Genomic DNA, 25,642 nt, shown 5'->3' on the forward strand with positions numbered 1-25,642 from the left:
AGTTCATGTTGACTGTGATGTATCAGTTTCTGAATTGACTTTGTAACTGGGTATCACATTCAAGCAGAAGTTTCAGGAGATGAAAAATCTGCCCATCTGCATGTATCTGGAATGGATTGCTTAGTCAGCCACATTCCCTAGCTCCCCCCCCCAAAAACAAATTAATTGGCTGTCTTTTCCCCTTTGATGGCTGCTGCTGAATGCGGGTGCTTTATAAGGAACCTGGATCCATCCACTGCTGCATTCTGAGGGCAGAAGCCTGCAAAAGTGTGACTTTCTGGCCTTCTCCCTCTCGCTGCTGTGGCTCAAAATGCTCAACAAAATTGTATTCGGGGTGGGGTGGGGTGGAGAGGGGCACCAAGAAGCAGTGGGAGGATTTGGGGCTGCAGTGTGAGCTGAGAAGGAAGAAAGTCACACTCCATGGGTGAAAATAATTCCCTCTGTGGAATCTGAACATTTTTATTGTACTTTGATACTGCTTTGAGACCCTTTCATGTGTTGGTATTTTGAAAAGTTGACATCCAATAGACGGCATCCAACCTGTACAGCTTTAATATGAAAAGAAAATAAAGTTCCCGAGTTGAGGCAATATTAGAAAAACACATCAGTCTGATCTTTTATATTCTTTTAGCAGTTCGATATTTGTTGACTTCAGATTTTTAAAAAAAAAATCTCATAGAGGCATGACCTTTTCCTGAGATGCATTTAATTTGCATCCTCTGCTTGGTAGCCGCAAAACTCTTATGCTCACCTAATCCCCCTGAAGTACCGATGCGTATAATGGTAACATCACGGCATTTTGCATGGTGTAGCAATTTGATTAGCTCATGCAGCATAATAGAAATGGAGGGAATACCCATCCCGTGCTGTTAAGGAAAAAGAAACAAGGGTAATTCTGTGCTGTCTCAGCAAAAAACAGAGCGGAATTTCTAGAATGCATTTAATAAAAATAATCAACTTAAACAGAAAGTATTAGTCTCAGTAAAAGTCAATGGGTTGGATCCAGCCAGCTTTTTCACTCAGTATCTGCCAGTTCCCCTCCATACTATAGACCCACATCATACATATTTTTTGTATATAAAGAGCCCATGATTCTCAGCATAGCCATTTTGGTTGATCAAAGAGGTCACCTCCATCCCCAGTAGAATACCATGCTAGTGGATATAAAAGGCACGATCCAATATTATTAACTTGGCTCTTTGATACCAAAATCAATAGGATTTGCGTGTGCAAAACATTCAAATTCTTAGACATACATCATCAGCTCACTTGCCATTTTGATAGAAAAGAATAATACCCACTCAAAGTTACCTTTTTCTGAGTTACAAGAAATTCAGGAAACTACAACCATTAACTCAACTGAAATTAACCACTTATAAAATCCTGTTGATTTCAGTAGCAGGCAGTTACATCCCATGCTTCATTTTCACACTAGTATAAATGGAACTGAAAAGCACTTAAGTTTTGGTTGGCTTGTGTCCTCAGTGTTTTGAATGTTCCCAATGATTTAAAAGAGACTCCTGTTCTACACTTCAGCTTCTCTTGCAACTAAAATGACCTTGAAATCTGCTAAACATGCCCATTCCCATGTTAACAGTTCAATTAAATAGTGTTTTTCGAACCATAAACTGGAATGCCTGTTTCCTTGTGACAAGCGCTCAGATTTGAATCGGCACCTCATCTAGCCAGTTCAACCCAAAATAATGCAATGCATATTTCAAGTTGGCTAGGAAGCATTTATTCGCACAGGTTTTGGCCCTTCCCACCCTAGTAGCAGCACACAGCAGCTGTTCAGTGAAACTGCTGTCTAGATAAATTGGGGAAAGGAAGAACTTCCCCTGAACTTCTTGGAGGGGCAGTGGGATAAAATATGCTGGACCATGAAAGGATTTCCATAGGTGATCATCCAGTGGGACAGAAGGCCTAAGATTATCTTTGTTTTAAGAATACTACTTCACATTTATGTAGCACTTTTAGTGAGTTCAGAACACTTTGCATATGTTACTGGGTTCATCTTTCAACCATCTTTAAGGTAAGCCAGTATTCCCACATGGGTGGGGGGAGTTGAATGACAAGATGCCTAAGGCAGCAACTTGAGCCTGGGGTGAGATTTAAACCATAGGCTCATACTTTAGTACTATACCTGATCTGGATAGCCCAGGGTAGCCCATCTCATTAGATCTCAGAAGCAAAACAGGGATGGCCATGGTTAGTATTTGGATAGGAGGATGGAAACCTCCATGGAAGTTCAGCATTGCCATGCAAAGCCAGGCAATGGCCAACCACCTCTGAATGTCTCTTGTTTTGAAAACCTTATGGCAGTGGTGGTGAACCTATGGCACGGGTGCCAGAGGTGGCACTCAGAGCCCTCTCTGTGGGCACGCGCATACAGAGTCCCCCCCCCCCCCATCTAGGCTGGCCTGGGCTGCTGGGCTCGATTATTAGCATTATACCTAAGACCTAGTTTTGGGGAAGTAGTGTAGGTAACCCTGTTAAGCGCTGTTAAACCTCACTGAGGCCCCTTCCGCACACACAAAATAATGCATTTTCAAACCACTTTCACAACTGTTTGCAAATGGATTTTGCTATTCCGCACAGCTTCAAAGAGCACTGAAAGCAGTTTGAAAGTGCATTATTCTGCATGTGCGGAATGAGCCTGATTTTCATGCAAAGAACTAAAGCGTGATCCTTTACCTGGGAGTAAGCTCGGTTGCTGGCAATGGGGCTTGCTTCTGAGTAAACCATCCTAGGGTCATGATTCACCCGTTGGAAGAGTTGAAAGGTTGCTTCAAAGCAAAGCCACCAACTACCATCAAGCTTACTCCCAAGTAACGCGCGCCTCGGAGCCAACCGTTTTTTCTAAACTAAAACCTCAGTATTCAGGTTAAATTGCCGTGTGGGCACTTTGCGATAAATAAGTGGGTTTTGGGTTGCAATTTGGGCACTCGGTTTCGAAAAGTGCCAAAGGTTCGCCACCACTGTCCTAACATTTCACCTGCATTGATAGCTGGCATCTTCAGAGGTATATCACAGAGAGAAGTCTGTTACACACTGTAACAGTGTTGTTGTGGGTTTTCCGACCTGTGTGGCCGTGGTTTGGTAGATCTTGTTTCTAACGTTCCACCTGCATCTGTGGCTGTCCTCTTCAGACGTATATCACAGAGAGAAGTCTGTTATACACTGTGTGCAGATACCAGCCATTATTTACTTACTTACTTACTTACTTACTTACTTACTTACTTACTTACTTACTTACTTACTTATTTATTTATATACCGCCCTCCCTTGAAGGGCTCAGGACGGTGAACATGAATATACGAATAGAGCACAAAATAAAATCAATAAATCTCATATAATTAAATAAATCATAATAAAATGGCTCTATACTCTTTGAATCATTAAAACCCCATTCAAAACAGCGTATTAATATCAAATACAATAAATAATACAACAGGAGGCGACCTACTAACTAATCCCCTAAAAGAGGGGAGGGACGGCAGGATCCACAGATGTTAACGGGGTGGGGGCATCAGCGGCCAGCCTCCCCAAAGGCCTGGTGGAACAGCTCAGTCTTGCAGGCCCTGTGGAACTCATTGAGATCCCGCAGGGCCCGCACAGCTGGAAGGAGAGCGTTCCACCAGGCGGGGGCCAGAGCTGTAAAGGCTCTGGCCCGGGTAGAGGCTAGCCGCATCATGAAGGAGCCAGGGATCACCAGCAAATTGTTCGGACATATGGTTCGGGACATATGGGGCAAGACGGTCCCGCAGGTACGGAGGTTCCAACCTCTGTGAGAGACAAACTACTAATTCACAGTATTTTCCAAAGGAGATAATAAATTCTTGCACCTTTGGAAAAGATTCTAATTCGTCTGCTTACAGACTGCTGACCTGAACAAAAATGTGTGCTTTCTCTGCTAGTTGGTAACCCAAGGGCCTTTCTAAGTCAATTTGTAGGATTGTCAAGATATGTAACATGATTCAAAGGGAACAGAAGTATAAATCATGGTCTTTGAGTCTGATCCTGCTTCTACTTCATGCCAGAACAAAATACCCCCTTTGTCTTGCAAGGGAACAGAAATTTGTGCTTCTGGCCTATTAATCTTGAGTCTCGCTTCTCTAGCAGAGAGGGAGGTAGGGAATTTCCTAGGCAGGCCCGTACATCTCTTAGATTCCCTGTATCAGAAGAGCAGGGAAATAATTTATAGAAAAAGCACAAACAAGCCATGGCAATTTTTCACTCTGCATATTAAAGTTTAAAACATGTAGCATTTTAAAATACTGAAAGATTGGTCTGGCAGTAACTGCCTGAGAAGCGACTGAAGAGGAAGGAAGAGGAAATTGCAGGTAAATTAGATATAAAATGAATATACTAGTTTAGGACTTGGGAGAAATAGATCACTTGGATACTTTACTGAATAAGTCCAGGCTATATTCTGGCCTATTATGCTCAGCTGTATGCAAAATAATGTGAATTTAAGATAGTGCTAAACGATACGGAGGGAAGGTGTAAATTTTTGATATTTCTGGTGCCAATTAAAACCGAAGCTACAAGTGAGGGTAATTTCTAGCAGGAATGTGGTCCACAAATTGGTATGGGGATTTATCTCCCTGACGAGGATCCCGCTGTCATACATTATGGAGTGCAAAGGTCCTCATCTACACAACCCCATGGGAGCTGTGGGTTCTCCTCAGTTCCTCCACAAATAAGATATAGGAACATGATGCACATGGAGAAGGGGTCATTTTCCCCTGTGCTGTGTGCCCATCCTGAACAGTCTCAGGGAGGTTTTGTTCCATGGAACAGTTTGTTTACTCATTTATAGAATTTATACCCTTCCCTCAACAGAACCACTGAGGCAGATGACAGAAAAGACTGGAACTCCATCTTCATGTGCATTGCAGTCCTGATCAGGAACCGTACATGCAGGAACTGAGGTGAACCTACAACTGTTGGGTGATTATCTTATGTCTGACAAAGGTTGGGATCCTGGGTAATCTGTAACAGGTGAAGAACATTACTCTGGGCTGGTAATCAGCTAGATCACCTGTCAGCTGAGAAAGGGGAAGGAGTGCAACCGAAAATGTGCAATAATCCCAACCACTGATTTGGAAGAAGCAGCAGCACCAGTTTGGGTGTACATTTTCTCATGAACTGTGAATGCAAATACAGAAGCTTTCTTCTGTGTACACGTGGCACCGTAATCAAATAAGGGTGCCAGTATACAGATTATGCCTATTTTATCGACACAGATGTGTGTTCCTTCTATCAATACCCAGATTGTTTTCAGTCCATTTCAAATTCTTATCCATTTCACATTTCTTATTTCATCTGTTAATAGGCATGAATAAATGCATAGGGAAACCTCACACATACCGAATCCCTCTATGTATTCTATGAAAACATCTTCTAAGCAAAGCTCTTTCATTACTGGTACATCAAAATTGTTACCAGTCTAAAGGCCAGACTGATTCTCACTTCACCCTCATAGAATACTGCATGAAATGTACTTAGAGAAACATTTAATGTTATACAATGCAGTGATAGGAACAGTTCATTCTATATGAGGGTGAAGACTACTACTAATGAATTTCTGTGTTAGAAGAAAGAGAAGATCTACTGGAGAAGACTGAGCTCAGTGATATAAATAATGGAGTAAAGGTTGGGGAGGGGGCATTGCTTCATTGTAGACATTTGTTTGTATGCAGAAGATCATAAACTCAGTCCCAGCCATCTCCAGTTGAATGGGTTAGATCAGGGGTAGGGAACCTGCGGCTCTCCAGATGTTCAGGAACTACAATTCCCATCAGCCCCTACCAGCATGGCCAATTGGCCATGCTGACAGAGGCTGATGGGAATTGTAGTTCCTGAATATCTGGAGAGCCGCAGGTTCCCTACCCCTGGGTTAGATAGTATTTGATGTGAACGACCTCCACCTGGGACTTTGTAGAGCAACTGCCAGCCAAATTAGCCAACACTGGCCTTGATAGATGATCTGATTCAGTGAAAAGCAGCTTCATGTTCTTGTTCTAAATGCATTCATATTTTGCCTGAAAATTACCATACAGTGCAGGAAAAGATACGGCAGTGCCAGGTGCTTCATCTTCAAATGCTACCATAGAATAATAATAATAATTAGAAGTCCCATTGAGTCCGTTAAATTTTGTGAGGCTTCATAGCTGGAAAGACACATTTATCCCCGAACATTACTCTGTCTACAAATGGAAACCAGCCCAGAGGCTATGGTAGTGCTCTTACTGATCACCTCTTCATCTAAGAGGTGGGTATTTCCCTCCATCTCAGGGATCATCCACATACCGACATTCAAGAAGGCTGCCTGCGCCCTTGGCACCTATCTAGTCCTGCAGGCTACACGTGCCTGCTTTGAGCTGTCTCCTTCATTGCCCCCCCACTAGCCCTTACTGTGGACAGTGTGGAATCAGAGGAACAGAATGGGCCACTCACAGTAAGCCCACAAAACAAAGGGATGTGAATTTTTCCAGGCATCTGCTTTGTTCAGCACAACTACTATCCCAGGATTATGGGATGTGCCCTCTGGCATTGTGCTTGACAGCATCGGTAAACAGAGTGAAAAGTGCAGAGATTGAAAAGAGCCTCTTGTTTGCTCTTGGAGGTGGGGCTTGTTAAGCATTGATGGAGCGGCTTGATAAGGAAGCTTCATGAAAGCCCATTCCTTGTGCCATGTTGGTTACTTAGCTGCTTTCTCCCTGGATTTTCAAGAGTTTCTGCCTAGCTCCTCCCGTGTGACATTATTAAATAAGGGATGCGAACAATAGTCTAAAGTGTCAGCTATTGTTTTCTGCTGAAGAGCATATTTCTGGGGTGCCTTGTGATGTACTTACGCTGATGGAGAGCACACGTCCCACTTTATACATGCAGTACCGATCTGTCCCAGCACAAATATCTTTCATGTCTTTCTCATCTCCTTCGAGTCCAAGTTCTTTATGCATGAACTGAGCAAAAGCTTTCATTCTGTTAGGGCTCCCACCCACGCAGACAAACTGGAAATAAATTATAAGATTATCAGCCATGGCAATGATGGAAGACTGGGTTTGTGATAAGATGTCGAACTGCTTACATACAATTTTATGCCCAGAGGGAGCAAGTCTGGAAGGCAGAGTAAATTGACTGCCTGACCCATTTACGCAAGGGTTGCAGTTAACACTATGGAAATTCGTTTTGATCGCGGTATCACAAGACACCTACAAGATGTAAAATATGCCAGCGTATTATTTTAGGGGAACAACTTGTTCAATCTTCTGATGAAGCCAAAACCAGATGCTCTGGGAATTGAACTGCTGTCATTGAAAATCACATCTTGTCTGTCCTCTTCCTCTCTAGTAACCCTTACAGCCCTATCAAAAGAAGGGGGCGAATCCACCACTGGGAGCGGCACAGATCCACGCCAGTGGATTTCCCTTCCCCAGGGCACTTGCCCTGGCAGAAGGGCGAATCCGCTGGTAGGCAGCTGCTGCAGGCCAGTGGAGTGTGGCACTAAATGTATGCCAGCATCCCTGCACTTCCTCCGCCAGCATAGTGAGGGCAGTATGGGGGCATGGCTGGGGAAGAAGCTGGTTCTAGTTAGCTTCCACCCAGACGTTGTCCTTGTTACTCTAGCAGCCGGGACTGTAGACTTATGCCACTCTTTTCTATGACTTGTCCATTATGCTCAGCTTTCCAGCAGTAGGGAGGCTTTTTTGTGTGTTTTTGGCCTCCCCATGCTGCTGGAAAGTTCCCTTGGGAACAATGGGGCAGCACAGGTTTGATGCCACATGGGCAACCTGGCCGCTTGGATGAGGCTGTTAGAAAAAGAACATATACAATTCGATAGAGTCCCATTCCAAGGTACCTGCAAGTCAGCAAATCATAATGGAAAGGGACCTTGGCTCAGTGGTAGAACATCTGCTTTGCATGCAGAAGGCAGTGGCGGAGTGCCAAGGGGACGGGGGTGTGCGTCATGCAGAAAATCACCCCCAGCCCCTCCCCCTTTTCCCAGCAGCCCCCCTGCAGCCTCCCACAGCGCCCCCCCCCACGGCACACACATACACTGCCCCCTTCCCACACTTACCTACATTCCTTTTCTATTTCTGGTACTTTTTGAGGCTGAAAAAAGCGACCTATTTACAGTTCAGGCCTACAGTTCAAAACTACAGTTCCCAGGAGACCTTGGGGCTCACAAGGTCTCCTGGGAAGTATAGTTCGTCAGCCAGTTTTTTCCCTGAACTGTGAAGAGGCTGCTTTCAACCTCCATGCACCAAATAGAAAAGGAGCAGTTGGCTAAGTGTGGGAAGAACAAAGTGTGCCACAGAGAGCGCCGTGGAGGGGCAGGGGGCATGGGAGGTGGAAAAAGCACACTGCACACCAGGCGCAATTTGGCCCAGCTATGCCTCTGGCAGAAGGTCCCAGGTTCAATCCCTGGCAGCTTCTGTTAAATTGATCATAGGAAGGGATAAAGATCCTTGTGTGAAACCCAGGAGAGCCACTTCCAGTCTAAGTAAATGACAGACTAATGGTCTGATTTGGTATACAGGCAGCTTTGTGTGTTCATGTAATGACTAGGGATGATGTAATGATGTGGGATGATCAAGAAGAGATATAATTCTGCTGCACACTATCTCAGATGGTCTTATTTAGCCCATTGGGCAACCACTGTGCATGGATCCAGCAATGAGCGAGCAGAAATGTAAATACATATAGCGCAGCTCTGTTTGTGTAATGTATTTATATAGGGAATTTATAAGTTGCCTCTCCAGAGACATGCTTGGAGCATTTTAAAAGGAAAAAAACCCATAATTAACAACAAATTATCAAGCCATTTAAAAAAACTCCAGGAAAGAGTGGCTGAGATTTACCTTGGCTGCCTGGGGGTGGGGCAGGGAGCGGGGCGGGCTCATTGCCCCGCTCCACCCACCTCACAGGGTGTTTGTTGTGAGGGGGGAAGGGCAAGGAGATTGTAAGCCCCTTTGAGTCTCCTACAGGAGAGAAAGGGGGGATATAAATCCAAACTCTTCTTCTTCTTAAGAGCAGAGGCAATCAGCGGCACCATGGAGCAAATTTTACCCACACAATGGGATTTTCTGTGTCTCCTTCTGTACCCTCGGACCACTTCCTCCCCTTCTTGGGAAGCAATACAGTAACAACATAAACAACCAGTTGGCACTCTAACAAAATATCCATAAAACAGCTCATACTGGAAGCAGACCATAAAAAGGACTTAAAAGCATTTAGACAAAAGCCTGGGTAAAAAGAAGGTTTTGACCTGGTGCCTAAAAGACAGTATGGCAGGTTCCAGAGGACCTCAAGGGAGACGGCATTCCAAGTATGAAGTTCTACCACTGAAAAGCACTGTCTCCAGTTGCCACCTGCCTCAGTTTTGATGGCAGGTAAAGCACAGATATACTAGGTAATCATTCCAGATATGCTGCAGTTCCTATAAATCCTGAAAATTACTTCTATACTGGCTTGCTCATGTGGAAATACATTTGGGATATAAGTTTAACATAGTGCAAGTTGCCAGTATGTTCTTTCTGTATATTTCAGTTGTGCACAGGTCTAGCACATGCAGAAATCTTCCACAGGATCCCACCCTCTAGAGGTTTTACCCGAATCCACATAATTTCTTTGAAGGGGCCAAATTCTTGGGGAGAGTAAATCCAGGATTGTACTATATTGCTAGTGTCTATAATGCTTGTACTATGTTGTTAGTATGTATTTCTACTAAAAGCCAAGTGGAGCAAGATGCTGAAATAGCTTGTGGTCTAATTAATTCTTTCAGCAGAAGTGAGGAGAACGAAAGAGAATTGTACATGATTACATAAAAGCTAGGAGGTTTGAGCAAAAAATGTCACAAATTGCTGCATTTTTTTCAACCCTATCTATGGATCTAAAAGATCAATTCAGTGGTCTTTTCCCTTCACATGGGCAAGAACCACCCGTTTTCCCAGATGCATGTTGTGGGCAGAGGTGACATGAGGCTGTGAAAGGTTGGGATTATTTCATATTTTGAAAAACTTCTGCATATAACTGACAAAGCAAAAATCCAGTCCTAAATACACTTCCTAAGGAGTATGCCCCCTTAACTATAATGAAACCTTCTTTGGAGTAAACATGAATAAGGTCATTGTGGAACAACTCAATCTGATTTCTTCCTTTAGCTAACCCTACTACACCAAAGCTTGGTAGAGTTTTGCAATTCTAACCCACAAAGAAAGGATTGGATCCAGTGGAGCTCTCCACTTCCAGGAGGAATCCTTTCATGAGCAGAATTTTCCTTCTGGAAAGGAACACTATCCTTGGGTTTAACCCTGTGGTCTGCCTCAGGCTCACAGTATATGAATTAACCTTGGCGGTGTGCCCCGGCTAAAGTTAAGCACTTAAAACCCTCGTGGGAAATATTTAAACATATCTTGACTTTCTCATTGAAATCAATGTGACAAAATATTTACTTTTAACTAGATAGTGTTCTGCATTTTCAGAGATATGTGAGCTGAATTCATAATATTGCACGGGGGGTGGGGGTGGGTGGGATTTGTGATGTACCAGCATATCAATTTAAAGAGCAAGAAATTTCAATTTGCATCCCAAGCAGAATTATACTCTTCTGTGTTAGTTGAAGACAGCAGATTTAGGTGGTTGTAAGCAGTGGTGGAATCCAAAAAATTTAGTTACAGGTTCCCATAATGGTGGGATTCAAACAGTGGCGTAGCACCATTGGGGCTGGGCGGGGCACGATGGGGGCGTGGCCGGGCATTCCAGGGGTGGGGCATTAATCATTTCTCTGTTACTGTAAAAAACTCTTACTGTAAAAAAAAAGTTCCCAATTTCCAGCTGGCATCTTTCTGTCCATAATTTAAACTCATTATAGCAAGTCCTGTCATCTACTGCCAACAGAAACAACTACTTCTCCTCTAATTGACTGCCTGTCAAATACTTAATACTTTCAAATACTTAATTTTGTTTCTAGAAATCAAAAGAAGGATACTTTCCTTAAACCAGGAACTTTACAATATTTCTAAAACATGTTTTTAAAACAGCCCAACAGGGAGAATTATCCCGTTTTCTACCTTCGCTAACCAGCCACATAGGAAACAACAGGACTTTATGATTTTTGGACCTAATGGAATTTCTAACGGAAAAGCAGACCCAATTAGTAACCCCCTCTCGGCACACACAAATAATTAGTAACCCACTCTCGGGAACTGGTGAGAACATGCTGGATTCCACCTCTGGTTGTAAGTCTGTTTAGGACTGCACAGTTCATGCTTTGTCAGCTTTGGGTTTCACAGCAATACCATTGCTTTGTCTGTTTCTCCCTTCTGTGAGCGATCATAATATTTAAGTCCATGGGTGCATTTGAATATCTAAATGCTTGTTCGTGTATTTTTTTGGAAGAAGCTGTGAAGAAATAATGAAGCTGACTGCCACAGCAACCATCTTACGTTATTCACACGCGTGATCTTATCCTTACAACATCCTCATCAGGGAGATCCCTGTTACTGTCTGTATATTGTAAATGAGGTCTAAAAGACAGTGACACCAAAGGTCCCCAGAGACTACGTGGCAGAGGTGAAATTCAAACCAGAAACCCTCCTAATTCTGAGCTCAGCCTTGATACTACGCCAGCTCCCTATCGAATCAAAGTTGCTGCTACTTTCTAGTAATAAAATACGTGAACTTGGAAATGATACCATGATGAACTGAATTCCTCAACGTATTGTTTCTGAACTGAAGTCAGTACATCTACCCTGGGGAAGAATTTTAGCTCATCGCACCAGAAATAGACTTGGTCTACATTTGTCACTGAGAAAGGAAGGGTAATTGCCCATAACTATAGCTGCAGCCCAGTTTCGGATCAGCTTTACAGAGTGGCAGTGTCTCATTCCCAGTGGGACTTTAAAATCGTCTTTGCAACCAGCACTGTAAAGATGCTGTGATAAAAGGGAACAATAAAAAGACAAGGGAAGAAGCCTGAGCAGGAATTATATGGTTTTTGGTTTTACAGATGTGGCAACTAAGCGGTGTTTCTTTTACCTTTATGTCACCAAACATGGCAGGCAGATTGTGAGTTTTGGTCCCCAAATCTAAGTGATATAGGATATCTTCATCCATAGAATCCAAGTGAGGGTTCTTAACACAAACAAACTCGTTCCTGGGGGAATGACAATAGGAAAAAAAGATTTGATCAAACCAAGTCCCCAAAGAAAACTTTGAAGTAAGACACAAGAATCTAAGACGCAAGTTCTTACATTAGCTATATATTAGTAATGCTGAGGGCTGAAGGGAACTGGGACTTGGCTCTTTCTGGATGATCAATTTTTAGTATAGTAACTGAACAGTTGTTCCATCCGGCTGCGAACATCTTCTCTCTAGGTTGTGCTTTTCAACATTTTCCAGTACTAGCTGTACGCAAGAAAATTTCTCCTCCCCCACCCCTGATTGTATCTCTGCTGCTATCTGGAATGAATTTGTTTGACTGCTATGGACCAGTTTTTGCTATAATGTGTGATGTTATCAGCAGCTTTAAGCTGCACCATTTTTTTTTTTTTTTGGAATTTTTAATTTTATTCTAAACGCTTTCATTCCTTATTTTCTATGGCCCGGTTCATAACAAGATTATCTCCTTTCCCTCCCACAAAACTAGAATTTCACATATCAAACATGACTATGCTTTAAAATATAAAGTTTATGATAACATAATGGAACTTTTCAGACGAACTTGTGATAGTTCAAAACAGCAGTCATGATCCTGTTTTAAGAATGGAGGAGCATTCATTGGTCAGAAATATCACTGGAAGTCTGTCAAAATGAGGATATCAAGTGAGCATTGGCCTTTGAATGCATGGATAACATGGTAGAAATTGTTGCTCCTAATCCCCCAACTGCTGAAAAGTATAAGTAGACAGAAAATACCACAGAAGTTAGAAGGTAGATAGCAGGCTGGGGTTCCCAACACTGTGAGAGCTAGTCCTCTATTACTATTTCCAGAAAGATGGGGACTAGCCTTTCACTTTACTAGGAAAGTGCTTGGTGTTCTGTTGCCCTGGGGTGCCATTGGTGGCTGGCAGTGAGATGAGCCATGGGGCCCTTTGGTGGTGGTAGGACCACATGAGTTGCTCAGCTCATTATTAATTGGCTTGCACCCAGCATTTAGCATTCTGAGATTTGATGTTAGAATCTCTGATGTGTATGGTTTATGTGGCAGGTAACTGTATCTGGCTGTGTCATAAGGCTTGGATCTACCTCTTGGTAGAAGCCTTTACAGCAGTGGTTCTCAACCTGGGGGTCGGGACCCTTTTGGGGGTTGAATAACCCTTTCACAGGGGTCGCCTAAGATTCTCTGCATCAGTGTTCTCCATCTGTAAAATGGATAAATGTTAGGGTTGGGGGTCACCATAACATGAGGAATTATATTAAATGGTCACAGCATTAGGAAGGTTGAGAACCACTGCTTTACAGCAACTGGATCCAGCTGGTGGATTCTAAAGCACAAGCAAAAGGAAAAGGAGATCTTTCAAAACTGAACCCTGCCCCCCGCCCCCTTCATTTATAATACTGTGTAGAGAGGATCTTATCATAAGGGATCTGGGTACACCTTTATTACCTCATGCTAGATGTTTTGCTGCCTCAAGCAAATATTTAATTTAAGTTGCTTCTGCAGAAATGCAATTTCTTACTTCCACACCATCAATATTTACAGCGAGTTGTATTACAGTCTTTGAGTGCAACTTCCAGACTGACCCTTAGCACATTTATTGGGAGCATAGGACAGAAAGAATATAACTTACCAAATGGTAAGATGTCATGAAGGTGTGGCTAAGAACCTGATGAGATATTACTTTTGGTGTGCATGTGAGTCTAGGGAAGAACTAAGAGGAATGAAAGCAGAGCAAACAAAGTCAACTTTATGGTTGCAAAGTTGAGCAAGGAAGTAAATGGTAAGAAAGGACCAAAGTTTGTGAAAGAAGTAAGAAATACAGTCCCATTCCATTAGAACCATTGATGGCTTTAAAGGGGGTTAGACAGACTCAAGGAGGAAAGGATTTGTTAATGGCTACTAGCCATGATGACTAAAGGGACCCTTCACAACTAGTGGCAGTAAACCTCTGAATACCAGTTCCAAAAGGCAATGTCAGGGGAATATTTTGCTCTCTAAACCCTCTTCATAGACATTTCAGGGGATGTTGGTTAGCCACTGTGTGAAACGGGATGCTGGGCTGGATAGACCACTGGTATAATCCAGAAGAGCTCCTCTTACGTTCTTAACTGAACATAACTGAACTGGCAGTAAAAAGTGCAAAATAGCAGAGGTATAAGGCATCATTAATCTCTTATGTCATTCTTTTCTCTTCATTGGTCAGAAATTCATTGTTGTTCCATGATTGTTCCATTATGTCTAGAATACGTTTGTTTTAAAAGCAGAGATAGTGCTGGCTCTCAGCAGCAACCAATTAAATCTGCTCACAATAGTCATCCTTTCCCTCACAGCTCCCTGGGCACTTCTGATTAATTCTGATTTGGCCGCAATGCTAGCACCTGTCTCTAGACGGCTGCCAGAATGATTTGGTGTCTCTCTTGGGTTCTCCAGCCGGTGCCAGCTCCCACAACATTCTTCTTTCAAAAATAATTCAGCAGGTGGACTTTGCAGATCTATTTTTCTATTGTTACCATTGGTTGAACTCTCAAAGGCCAGTTTTTGCATTGCTGCCAGTGTCTGTGGGATTTTTTCACTCAATCCTGTTCTAATATCCACTCTACTTGTGCATTTATTGATTGATGGCTTTGTTATCCAAAGAAATTGGGTGTAGATTTAAAAGTAACAAATGCAAATAGCCAGCAAAATTGCATTTAAAGAAATCAAACCCCAACTGGTACCTCTCATTCTCATAGAAATCACCAAAAAGACAGGTCGAAAGGAGAACAAAAGACAGCCTCAATATAATTGCATAAAGGTTTATAAAACTGCCAGGACTCATTTAATTTTGTGAATTGGGCATATTTTAAAGTCTCCCTCCATTTATGGGTTGTTATTACTGGAAGAGGTTTGGATAATATCATTGGGGGTGAATTTTCACTGTGGTTGCTCTGGGGGGGGAGGTGACAGAATGTCACCTAGGAGTGCCAATAACAGAGATAAAAATTGTCCCATTCCTTTAACTGAGGCTTAACATGGGGAAATGAATAGCTGAACCATTTTGCAGCATAGAGGTCAATAACATAACATAGTAAATAACATCCAATTAAACTTCTGTTGAATGGAGCAGGACATTTTTCTCTGGGCTTGTTGACAACCTTACATAGAAAAAAGGCTATAAAACTTTTTCAGGTTCCAACATGGTTACTTGTATATTAGTAAACAATGTCTCCAAAGTACAGCCAATTGTCACTCACATGTTTCTTTCTGTAAACATAAGGCACCCATGGTATAAAAATGTCAGAAAGCTAATGATTTTGCCAGCCCCAAATCATATCAGGGTACAAAACTAAGTTGTCCCCTAGCTCCCCAAATACTAACCCAGGGAAAAAATTTAAATTCCCCTAGGCGTTTTCCGCACGGTCCAAAAATCCTTGGATGGAGAGGTGAAATATCTTGGTCTGCGCAAGATTTTCACACGGCTTCCAGTTCTAATTCGGGTACAATCCGCAAGATTTCACTTATCCTGGGTTTTTCAAAAATTGCTAAATGGGCTGATCCCGCTGCCATGCAAACACCACGGGAGAAGGACCTGTTTATTTTTCCCGCCTTGCTGCTTGCAGCCTGCCACCCCCTACGCCTATTCAGGGTCTCACTGCTGCCACATCTCCTCCTCCACCACTGCTCCCATTCACCCTGTTTGGCAAACAGCGAACTGGGCATTGTCCTGCTGGAGTGGCGGGATAGCGCCTTCCTTCTCTTCCTCTCCCTCCTGAACTCAGATGAGTGGCGGGGGGGGGGGGGAGCCAAGCGAAAGGAAGAAGCCAAGGCAGATGGCCAGGCGGCAGCAGTGAAGGAAGCACCCAGCGGGGAATCCCCCCACCCGTTTGCATTGTAAATACAAATAAACCTGGGGCTCGTGCAAAATTAACCGGAGTTCTTCAACTCAATTCCTTCATGGAAATGGATAGCCATGCAAAGGGAGAAACCAAGATACAAAAAACCAGATATGCATGATCCTGGTTTTACCCCAGGGTAATTGTGGCGTGCGGAAAACGCCCTAGAGAAATATAGCAATTTCTGATAAATTGGAAACCATTTACCTCACCACAGAGACATATGTTTTGTGGGAAGCAAAATACCCCCAGATCTGTGGAGATCAGTCCATAGGACAAATATAATAGTGTCTCACCAATTCAAATTACCCACCAGCCCCCTATGGTTTACCTCCTTACTGGCCTAAATACTAAGAAATACAAATGTTGCACTCTGGCTGTATCCAATCTTATATATTGATCTTACATATAATTAATCAACTTAACACTTCTATTTGTACTTACATTTCCTCCATTTCTCTGACAGAGTTCTTCAAGATACAGTATAAGTCTTCCAACACTTATAACTAAACATAAATAATCACTTAGTCCATTCAATTGCCGATTCTTTTTTCAGAGACAAAGCTTCAGTTTCATATAGTCCATATTCCAATTCTGTAGGTTCTACATAAAAACGTTTCGCGCGTAGAGAACGTTTTTCGTGCGTCTTCCTCAGTTTGTTAGTATGTTCAATCACACTTCCAACAATTCTTTGAGGCTTCTAATGGGTATATCTGAAATTAAAGTTACACATATACATATATACTGAAATCAGAATTGCACATGTACATCTATCTTTCTTGCACCAGTACATTTCTCAATTAATCTTTTATTTTTATTACTCACTGGCTCTCTATTATGAGTTGCCCCAACCCATCTCTGCCTTCCGTCTCTCCTTTGCTGACTCATAGACCGAGCTACATTTAAGATAGACCTAATTGAAACCACCTGTGCAGCTGTTGTTAATTTTACAGATGACATTCGAAATCCAGCGCTTTGTTAAGACCTATCCTATCTGTCTGGAATTTAAAGATGTATCTATTTTCCATTTGTAACAATTTTTTCTCCACATTGCCAACAGAAAACTCCTCTTGCAAATGGTATATTATACAAAAACGTAAGTCCATTTCGCTGTGTTGTAATTCCTGGAAATGCTCCACCAAGGGAGCTTCCAACTTGCCAGTTCTGAGACAACTGCGATGCTCTGCTACCCGGATTTTAATCTGGCGTAATGTCTTCCCAATGTAGAGTTTCGGGCAAGGACAAAAAAATTCAGTATATATGTATATGTGTAACTTTAATTTCAGATATACCCATTAGAAGCCTCAAAAAATTGTTGGAAGTGTGATTGGGGCAACTCATAATAGAGAGCCAGTGAGTAATAAAAATAAAAGATTAATTGAGAAATGTACTGGTGCAAGAAAGATAGATGTACGTGTGCAGTTCTGATTTCAGTATATATGTATATGTGTAACTTTAATTTCAGATATACCCATTAGAAGCCTCAAAGAATTGTTGGAAGTGTGATTGAACATACTAACAAACTGAGGAAGACGCACGAAAAACGTTCTCTACGCGCGAAACGTTTTTATGTAGAACCTACAGAATTGGAATATGGACTATATGAAACTGAAGCTTTGTCTCTGAAAAAAAGAATCAGCAATTGGATATGGACTCAGTGGTTGTTATGTTTTAGTTTATAAGTGTTGGAAGACTTATACTGTGTATCTTGAAGAACTCCTGTCAAGAGAAATGGAGGAAATGTAGAAATACAAATAGAAAGTGTTAAGTTGATTGAAATTATATATGTAGAGATCAATATATAAGATTGGATACAGCCAGAGTGCAACGAATGTATTTCTTAGTATTTAGGCTAGTGATGACATTGCACTCTTAGAGATAGTGGTGATTGCCTCCTTACTGTCCATAGCAGACAGTTCAGGGGTAGTAAGTTGTCAGCTAAGGCAGTCTGTCTCTTATCATTGCTTGACATAGTACCAAAAGCAAGAAATTCCTTCCCTGCAAGAAGATAAGGGTTTAAATTTCCCTTTATATGATAGGCCCATCCACATCAGTTTCTTAGGCAGCATTACTCCATCAGAATCCTTGACAGGTCAATTGATCCCCCCAATCCATTGACCAGGCCTATCAGTTTTTCATCTTTCCTGGGGAGGGCAAAGGGAAAGAAAACACTGACAACGAAGGATTCTCTCAGATGGAGAAGTGTTATGGTTACTAAAGTCCCAGTGAACTAGTGTGCAGGCTTTTCAACGCCCCGATCATAATCTGACCTACACGTAGAATGGATCCAGATTTTTTCTCTTTTTTACACTTCCCCATTTCATTTAGAATATTTAGTTCCACTCCTTCAAAGCCAAAAAAAGGCAGCCATTTTAAGTTCATAAGACAGCTTGGAGAGAAAGATTCATGCAGATGTTTCACAATGAAAGAATGGGGGGATTTCCTTCTGTGTTTTCCCTGGGCCTTTCCCCACTTACCAATTGTTGCGGGCCAATCTGGCAAAATGACCTAGGGTTCTGCAGCACTCCCCACGGCACCAGCAACTGCAACGCGGCCCCCCCGATTCTGATGCTCTTCCGCCCCCTTAGAGCGTGTCATTTTTGGACCAGTCAGAAGAGCAACATTTTGGAGTACCCTGCGCCAAGCGCGGGGTTGTGGGGAACATCGGCAGTAGAAAGCGAAACTAAATTTCGCGCCGTTCCTGGTGACATTCCCTTTCCAGCATCGAATCCAGGCTCGCGTGACAGGCGGATTGCATGCGCGTGCGCTGTGCTCAAATTTTCTTTTCTATTTCCGCCATTTCCATTTACAAAACCATTGTTGTCTGAATGTCTAGTCGAGCACACGTAAATACAAAAATGTGAATTAATCAATACCACGTCCTTACATTATGGATATCTGAAGTGGCGCCTCTGCTGCAATATCAGCAATTTCCGGTAAACACTCTGGGTGAGGTGTGGCGTGGCGTGGGGAAGAAACCAGGGACCTCATCAGCATTTGGGGGGAGCAGGCAGTCCAGAGCGCCTTGCATAGCAAGCTCAGGTGGCATCGGGGGGTGAGATCTCCAAGCGTCGCTTCATTATGTGTGGGGTGCCGCAAGGAGCGATACTCTCCCCGATGCTTTTTAATATCTACATGCACCCCCTGGTGAGTCTAGTTTGGAGTTTTGGGCTGCGGTGTCACCAATACGCTGATGACACCCAGCTCTTGTTCACAATGGAGGGCAGCCCGACCTCGGCCCCTGATGCTCTCCAGCGGCGTTGTCTTGATGCTGTGGCTGTGAATTTGGTTGAGTGCAAATTAGAGCTGAAGTTGAATCCCACTAAGGGCGGAGGTCCTGTGGCTGGGCGGGGGGAGTGTCCGGTGACCTTTTGGCCTGCCTACCCACGCCTTCTTGGCGAAGGCGTTAAAACTAACTAGCCGTCCAGCCAAAGAGCCTGAGAAGTGACTCTGGATCCATCTCTATCATTGGTGGTCAGGTCACCCGTTTAGACAGACAGAGCAGCTTTTACCATCTGCGGCAGAGCACGGCAACCTTTGGCCCGTATCTCTCACGTTGTGATCTGGCCACTGTGATCCATGCCACTGTCAGCTCTATGTTAGACTACTGTAACTTCGCTCTCACGGGCTTACCTTTGGCCATGATCCGGAAACTGAAACTTCGTACAGAATCCCGGCAGCCAGACTCCTTTCCGGAGCAACAGCGAGGGACCGGATTACTCCGGTCCTATACCAACTGCACTGGCTGCCGATCGAGTACCGGGTCATGTTTAAAGTTTTGGTTTTGACCTTTAAAGCCATTCGCGGCCTTGGCCCTGCATATCTAAGGGACCGTCTCTCCCTATATCGCCCTTCTAGGCCCCTCCGTTCATCAGAGGCGGACCTACTGGTAATCCCTGGCCCCAAGGCGATCTGGCTGGCCTCTACAAGGGCCAGGGCTTTTATGGCTCTGGCCCCTACCTGGTGGAACAGGCTTCCAGGTGAGATCAGGGCCCTGCGGGAGTTACAAAGTTTCCGCAGGGCCTGTAAAACGGACCTGTTCCGCCAGGCGTTTGGCCAGCCGGGATATCAACCGCGATAAAAAGCAAACATCTGGCCTCCCGTGGGTTCATAAAAGGGGGAATAGAATAGCTGATGCCATCTCTAGTTTAATATTTTATGTATTTTATGTATTTTAATTAACTTATATATATGATGCTTTAAATTTTTATTTTGTTGGAAACCGCCCTGAGCCTTCGGGGAGGGCGGTATACAAATACAATAAATAAATAAATAAATAAATAAAATATAGATGTCTTTGAAAAGGTGGCGTGCCAGCCAATCAAAACAGAGCCTTCTGATGGCTGCGATCGCTGCGGAACACCTGCTCTTGGGGAACGCTGCAATTCTGATTCCGCATTATTTAGGGAAGATTTCCCGAAGAGCAAAATGATATGGGGAACAACTTCTCCGTGCTCAAAAACTGCAGAGTCTAACAAACATGGCGTAGACGCCCTTTGGCCCACAACAATTGGTAAGTGGGGAAAGGCCCCCTGGCTCTGAGAAACTGACACAGAACAGTTATAGAAGGTAACTTTACCAGTAACACGCTGAACAAAATATAAACTTCCTTGCCCAAATTATGTATTTACATACTTCTTTTATACCTCACCTTTCTCCCAGTGCGGGCCCAAAGCAGCCTCTTCTCCCCGGAGTCTTTGAGACTGCAATTCTATATGTGCTTGAAAGTGAACTCTATTAAATATAGAAGGGCTTACTTATGATTAAACTTGCATAAGATTGCACAGTGTTAAATTAAAGGTCTTCTGAACAGGCTTTCATTAATTTTGTTACCAGAACTTTGGAAAAATGTTAACTCCTGAAAGCAGTGGTTCTGGGGCTCTAAGAAGTCTCTGTTTAGAAACCAGCAACCTTTACTCTGATTTGGGCTGGTCATATGTAATTAATTACTCAGTGGTAAAGGGAAAATCTTTGATTTCTACATGTGGCCAAAGGCCTCCTTCTTTCTGTGACTTTAAAACACAGAAAATTAGTTCTTGAGCAAGGAGAATCCACCAAGTTGAGCCCTGCTGTGCCCATATCCTTTTTAATTTTATAAATCTTACTCTTTGACTAATATGTCCAATAGGGGTTTTTAGGAAAGGTAGGATATACCATGATCTTGCCTCTATATTGGGTATGCCTGCATTAAACACAGTGAAAGGAGAGACTGTATTAAGTTGATACTACATAACGACTGGTTCAATTGCAGAAACGTTTCTAGAATGTTTTTGTTTGCTGAACGTAGTTGTAATTTTCTATTGCGTTGCAAGGGGAGCAGACAAAACAGAAAGAGTTGGTTCTGCCTACTGTTGACTTTCGTTTCTCCTACCCATTGACCCATCAGCTTGTCCCAACAGCTTCAATGGAAGACATCTGCCACTGCTCCAGATATAAATAACATTAACTACTATTAATGGTAGACGTTTTCTGCTGTCTATGACAGTGTATTTTCAAGCTCTGTGTGTTTGAGTACTGAGAAACTCAGTGTGTTCTGCCACCATAATTACGGGGTTTGAAGGACATTTTCTACCTCAAGGTACAATGGAATTTGCTTTTTGATATAAACAGACTCAGAATAAAATTTCTGAAAATTTATTTCTGAGCACTTGACTAGTCTTAAGAGTGTGTTTATCTTTCATTTGCTGAATTGACTTTACTGAATTTTTAACCATGTAAAACTTACATTGTGGTGGAAAGTGCCAACAAGTTACAACTGCCTTAAAGAGACCCCAGTAGGGTTTTCAAGGCAAGAGAAGTTGAAAGGTGGTTTGCCATTGCCTACCTCCAGGAGGGCTGAGAGAACTGTGATTGGCCCAAGGTCACCCAGCAGGCTCCATATGGAGGAGTAGGGAATTGAAACCAGTTCTCCAGCTCAGAGCCTGTTGTTCTTAGCCACTCCACTCCACTCCACTCCAGTCCACTGGCTGACTTTACACGGATTAAATATGAGCACAGGCTCAATAACAATTTGAGGTGAAGTCTCCTAATGGCAATGAGGTGCTTAACCGTGGCCATAAAAAAGTTGTCTACCACATTCGTTGAAAAACAGCTGCCAATTTGTTCTAGATTTATAGTTATTTGACCGTTGTTTTTTTTACCATGTAATGGATTAAAGTATGGGATCCAACAAAAGTTAAATCCTACCAACTGCAGTATGCTCACAAATAAAATATGACAAGCACAATTAAGGGGGGGGGTTTGCTATTAGCTCCTGTGGATAATAATCTCTATATAGCAAAGTACAATATCAGGAGATATCAATTACAGGAGTATTTTGGAGAATTTAGCTTGGGGAATTGCTTGATGAAAATGATGTAACTGATACAGAAACAAATATGAGTTTGGTATAGTTGCATTTCATCCATTGCCTAAAGCAAGAGTTGCTCATAACCTGAGGTAAACAAATTTTTCAGCTCCAAAGACCCTTTAAGGGACGGCTTAAATTACATCCTAATTTTAACCCCACCGTTTCAATCTTTGACAGCAAATTAATCAAATTTTATCATTTCCCAAATTGGCACCCATCACTCGATCACTTGCTGCTATTCTCCTAAGCTTAGATAGACTTTACTTTAGACCACCACTTTTCAAAATAATCATTGCAATTTTTTTGTCCCATCAGCTTGATTAAAGGGCCATGTTTCAATCTACATTTAAATTAAAGTGAGATGCAAAAAAACCTGAAGGGTTTCTGATTGCAGCCTTTTCCCAATCATAATTGCAAATGGAACGGAGACTGCTGCATAGAAAGGCAGGTCAGCATCAAGTTACCAAAACAAAACCCGACACATCACAACAAACAAAAATAATCGCTTGTTGTCCTTCTGAAGTTAGGATGGGTCAGCTAGACCAAGGTGACATCAGACTGATCTGCAGCTAGGCTGAAGTTCCATCCCTGATTGTGGCGTTATTATTCTTCAGCTATACTGCTTTACACCGATTGAATCAAAAAGATACACCTGGACATATATTACCCAAGGTAAGGGTGTCAATGACTTACCCAGTGCAGTTTTTCCTTTCGGTCTTAACAGGCTTACTGGAATTGGCTACAACAGATGTCATAGTGTCTGGATTTCACAGGACAACTCCTCATCAGACAAAAGGGAAAGATAAAAGCCCTGTATAAAAGCGCTGGATCATAAAAGAGTCTTTGTAGCTATTCTCTAGTAAGCTATATTCCTTATAATTTCCCAGTGATGGAACAACCCCAGTAAACGTTTACTGTCCAGATCGTTATATATATAACAGTTTGTCTCTTGCAGTTGGATTGCAAGATATACTGGAATCACTGGAGTATCAGACACCTCAGATTGGCTGTCTGGGAAGGTGTGGTTCTTTAGGCTCAACTAGTTTCCCTTTCCTTGGGCCTGCAGTTCTGTGCTTGGTTAACCTTCTGTTGTTAATATATTTACACTTTGACCAGAGCCTCTCGTCAGCTGTTTTGGCAGCTGCCCCTGAGTGTGGCTGTATAGTATGCACATGCGTTTTGAAGGATGTGTACATCTCTGCTTGTTTCCCCAATTCTGCAGTCTTTACTGAAAGCACGTGTAAGTCACACGTGACTTGAATATATAATAAAGCAAATGTGATAAACAAGTTGGAAAGACCATGTTGTGTCATTACTTAGGGAAGCAGTGGCAGCGAAGCAGTGAGCTTCGTACAGACATTTAGTCAGTTTTTAACTCAGATTGGTTTCCATCTCTTGTGTAAGCAAAATCAAGGTCTCAGAACAAATGTTGGGTCATTGCTATTTGTATGCTTTACAAAGCTAAAGATTAAGAGAGATTCATGGAACGCCGTAAGATCTCTATTGGACTTGAATGGTACACTGTAAACTCTCTGAGATTGTGCATGGCTCTTTCTGCACAAATCTCCCAAAACATTTATAAAACGTTTATAAAACATTTTCAACCCCCCCCCCCTTTTGTTTGCACTCATCCCTTGAAATTATTTCTGGCTGCCAGTATGTGATTTCTCCCACCCCCTCTTTGAGTTCTGTGTTGAATCAATGCTCCAGTGCTTCACAGTCTCATGCTGCAATATTCCTCATTTACTCAATGATTCAAAGACTGCCCCCCCCCCAAAGAACAAGCAGAGAAATTCTGCAAATAAACAGGTGATGGGGAACTGAGTGAGCTCAGAAAATGGTGCTGAGGAGAAAGTTCCAGGAAACAGAAAAACGTGGGAATTGTAGTCAATCAATCGTATTGCAACTGAAGACGTTTTCAAAATGTTTCAGAGAATCATTTTAAAGGGGGATTCATATAAAACATTTTGAGGCTAGAAAATGTTTTGGGGTAAAAACAATGCAGAACTCCATGGAGGAGACATTTTATTTCCTGCCTTAGAACATTTTAAATGAATTGTGCGGAAAAGCCCACTGCAAGCTCTTTGGGGTTGTTCATGTTAAACTGAGGTAATTTCTTCAGTTGTTTTTCAACTGCCTCTCTCAGGCCCTTTCTGCACGGGCCATATACAGCGTCCCAGGGACGGCAAAAACGCCGTCCCCGGGAGACCGTTTGCACAGGACGCGTTGCTGCTACGCAGCAGCGCCATCCTGGCTTTCCCCGGGTGGCATGAAGCCGCCCCTGAAAACCTTGCTAAAACAAGCAAGGTTATTGAGAAACAGCGTCTTCCCAGCGGCGTGGTGCGAACCGCACCGCCGGGAAGCCACTGCTTTCCCCGTTGGCTCCACTTACCCTCTTTTGTAGCGTCCCTCTGGAGGGCTGCAGAGACCCGCCCACGCTGCCCTGCGACCTCTGGAGAATCACCGCCGGGGCGAGTGTCGGTCTAAGCGAGTCCTCCAGAGGGGCGCTACAAAGGAGGTGAATGGAGAGCATAAGACTTCCACTACAGCGAAGCTGACTCTGTGTGGAACCGCCTCTCTGGCTGCAGGGGACGTCAGGGCTGTGCGCACGCTAGCATGCAAACAGTCCCTGAGCCTCCGCCGGCATAAATTATGCCGGTGGAGGTGCGTTTCCGCCCGTGTGTGGAAAGGGCCTCAGCCTATTCACACTTTTCTTTGGAAATTTCAGCAGCTTCTCTCTGGCACAACATGCTAGAACTTGCAGAACCTAAGCTTTCTTTAGGTGCAGAGAGATGGTATGTGGTTGTATCAGTAGCTCATACAAATTGTATCAGCAAGGTTTGTTCCTGCCTTCCCCTCCTTCTCCATGGCACACACCCAGAATCCTATGTGATGGTTCAGTGTCTCCTCATAAACAAATAATTCTGAGGTACCAGTGGCTGCAGTGAAGAAGAAAAGTCAATTGACATTAAAGTTGCCAGATTTGCATTGGGAAATGTCTAGGAGATTTTGGTAGTGGAACCTGAGGATTGTGGGGTTTGGGGAGGAGAGGTACATCTGTGGGGTATAATGCCATAGAGTCCACCTTCCATAGCTGCCATTTTCTTCAGAAGAACTGATCTCTGTCAACGGGAGACTGGTTGTCATTCCAGCAGACCTACAACCATTCCCTGAAGACTGGCAACCCCAATTCAAATCACCCCCCTTTGCTTTTTTAGCCAGGGTTTTCAGGGGATGCAGGAGAAAAAA

General features: G+C 43.1%; 1 protein-coding gene across 2 annotated transcripts in view; it reads right to left on the bottom strand.

Annotated features, from left to right (window-relative positions):
* UPP2 (uridine phosphorylase 2) overlaps window positions 1–23,281 on the bottom strand; it is a 42,891-nt gene extending 19,610 nt beyond the window's left edge. The window contains exons 1-4 of one of the 2 annotated variants that reach the window (XM_048485931.1): window positions 23,087–23,281; window positions 12,049–12,166; window positions 6,861–7,019; window positions 752–866 (exon numbers count right to left, since the gene is read on the bottom strand). In XM_048485931.1, coding sequence (XP_048341888.1) covers window positions 752–866; window positions 6,861–7,019; window positions 12,049–12,166; window positions 23,087–23,148 — 454 coding nt within the window. In that variant the 5' untranslated portion in view covers window positions 23,149–23,281. Of the gene's footprint in view, window positions 1–751; window positions 867–6,860; window positions 7,020–12,048; window positions 12,167–16,488; window positions 16,533–23,086 lie in introns of those variants that run through there. The other variant, XM_048485932.1, reaches the window with a different exon arrangement.
* Between the last annotated feature and the right edge of the window lie 2,361 nt (window positions 23,282–25,642).

This window comes from Sphaerodactylus townsendi, linkage group LG02, assembly GCF_021028975.2.
Source record: "Sphaerodactylus townsendi isolate TG3544 linkage group LG02, MPM_Stown_v2.3, whole genome shotgun sequence".
Lineage (NCBI taxonomy): Eukaryota > Metazoa > Chordata > Lepidosauria > Squamata > Sphaerodactylidae > Sphaerodactylus > Sphaerodactylus townsendi.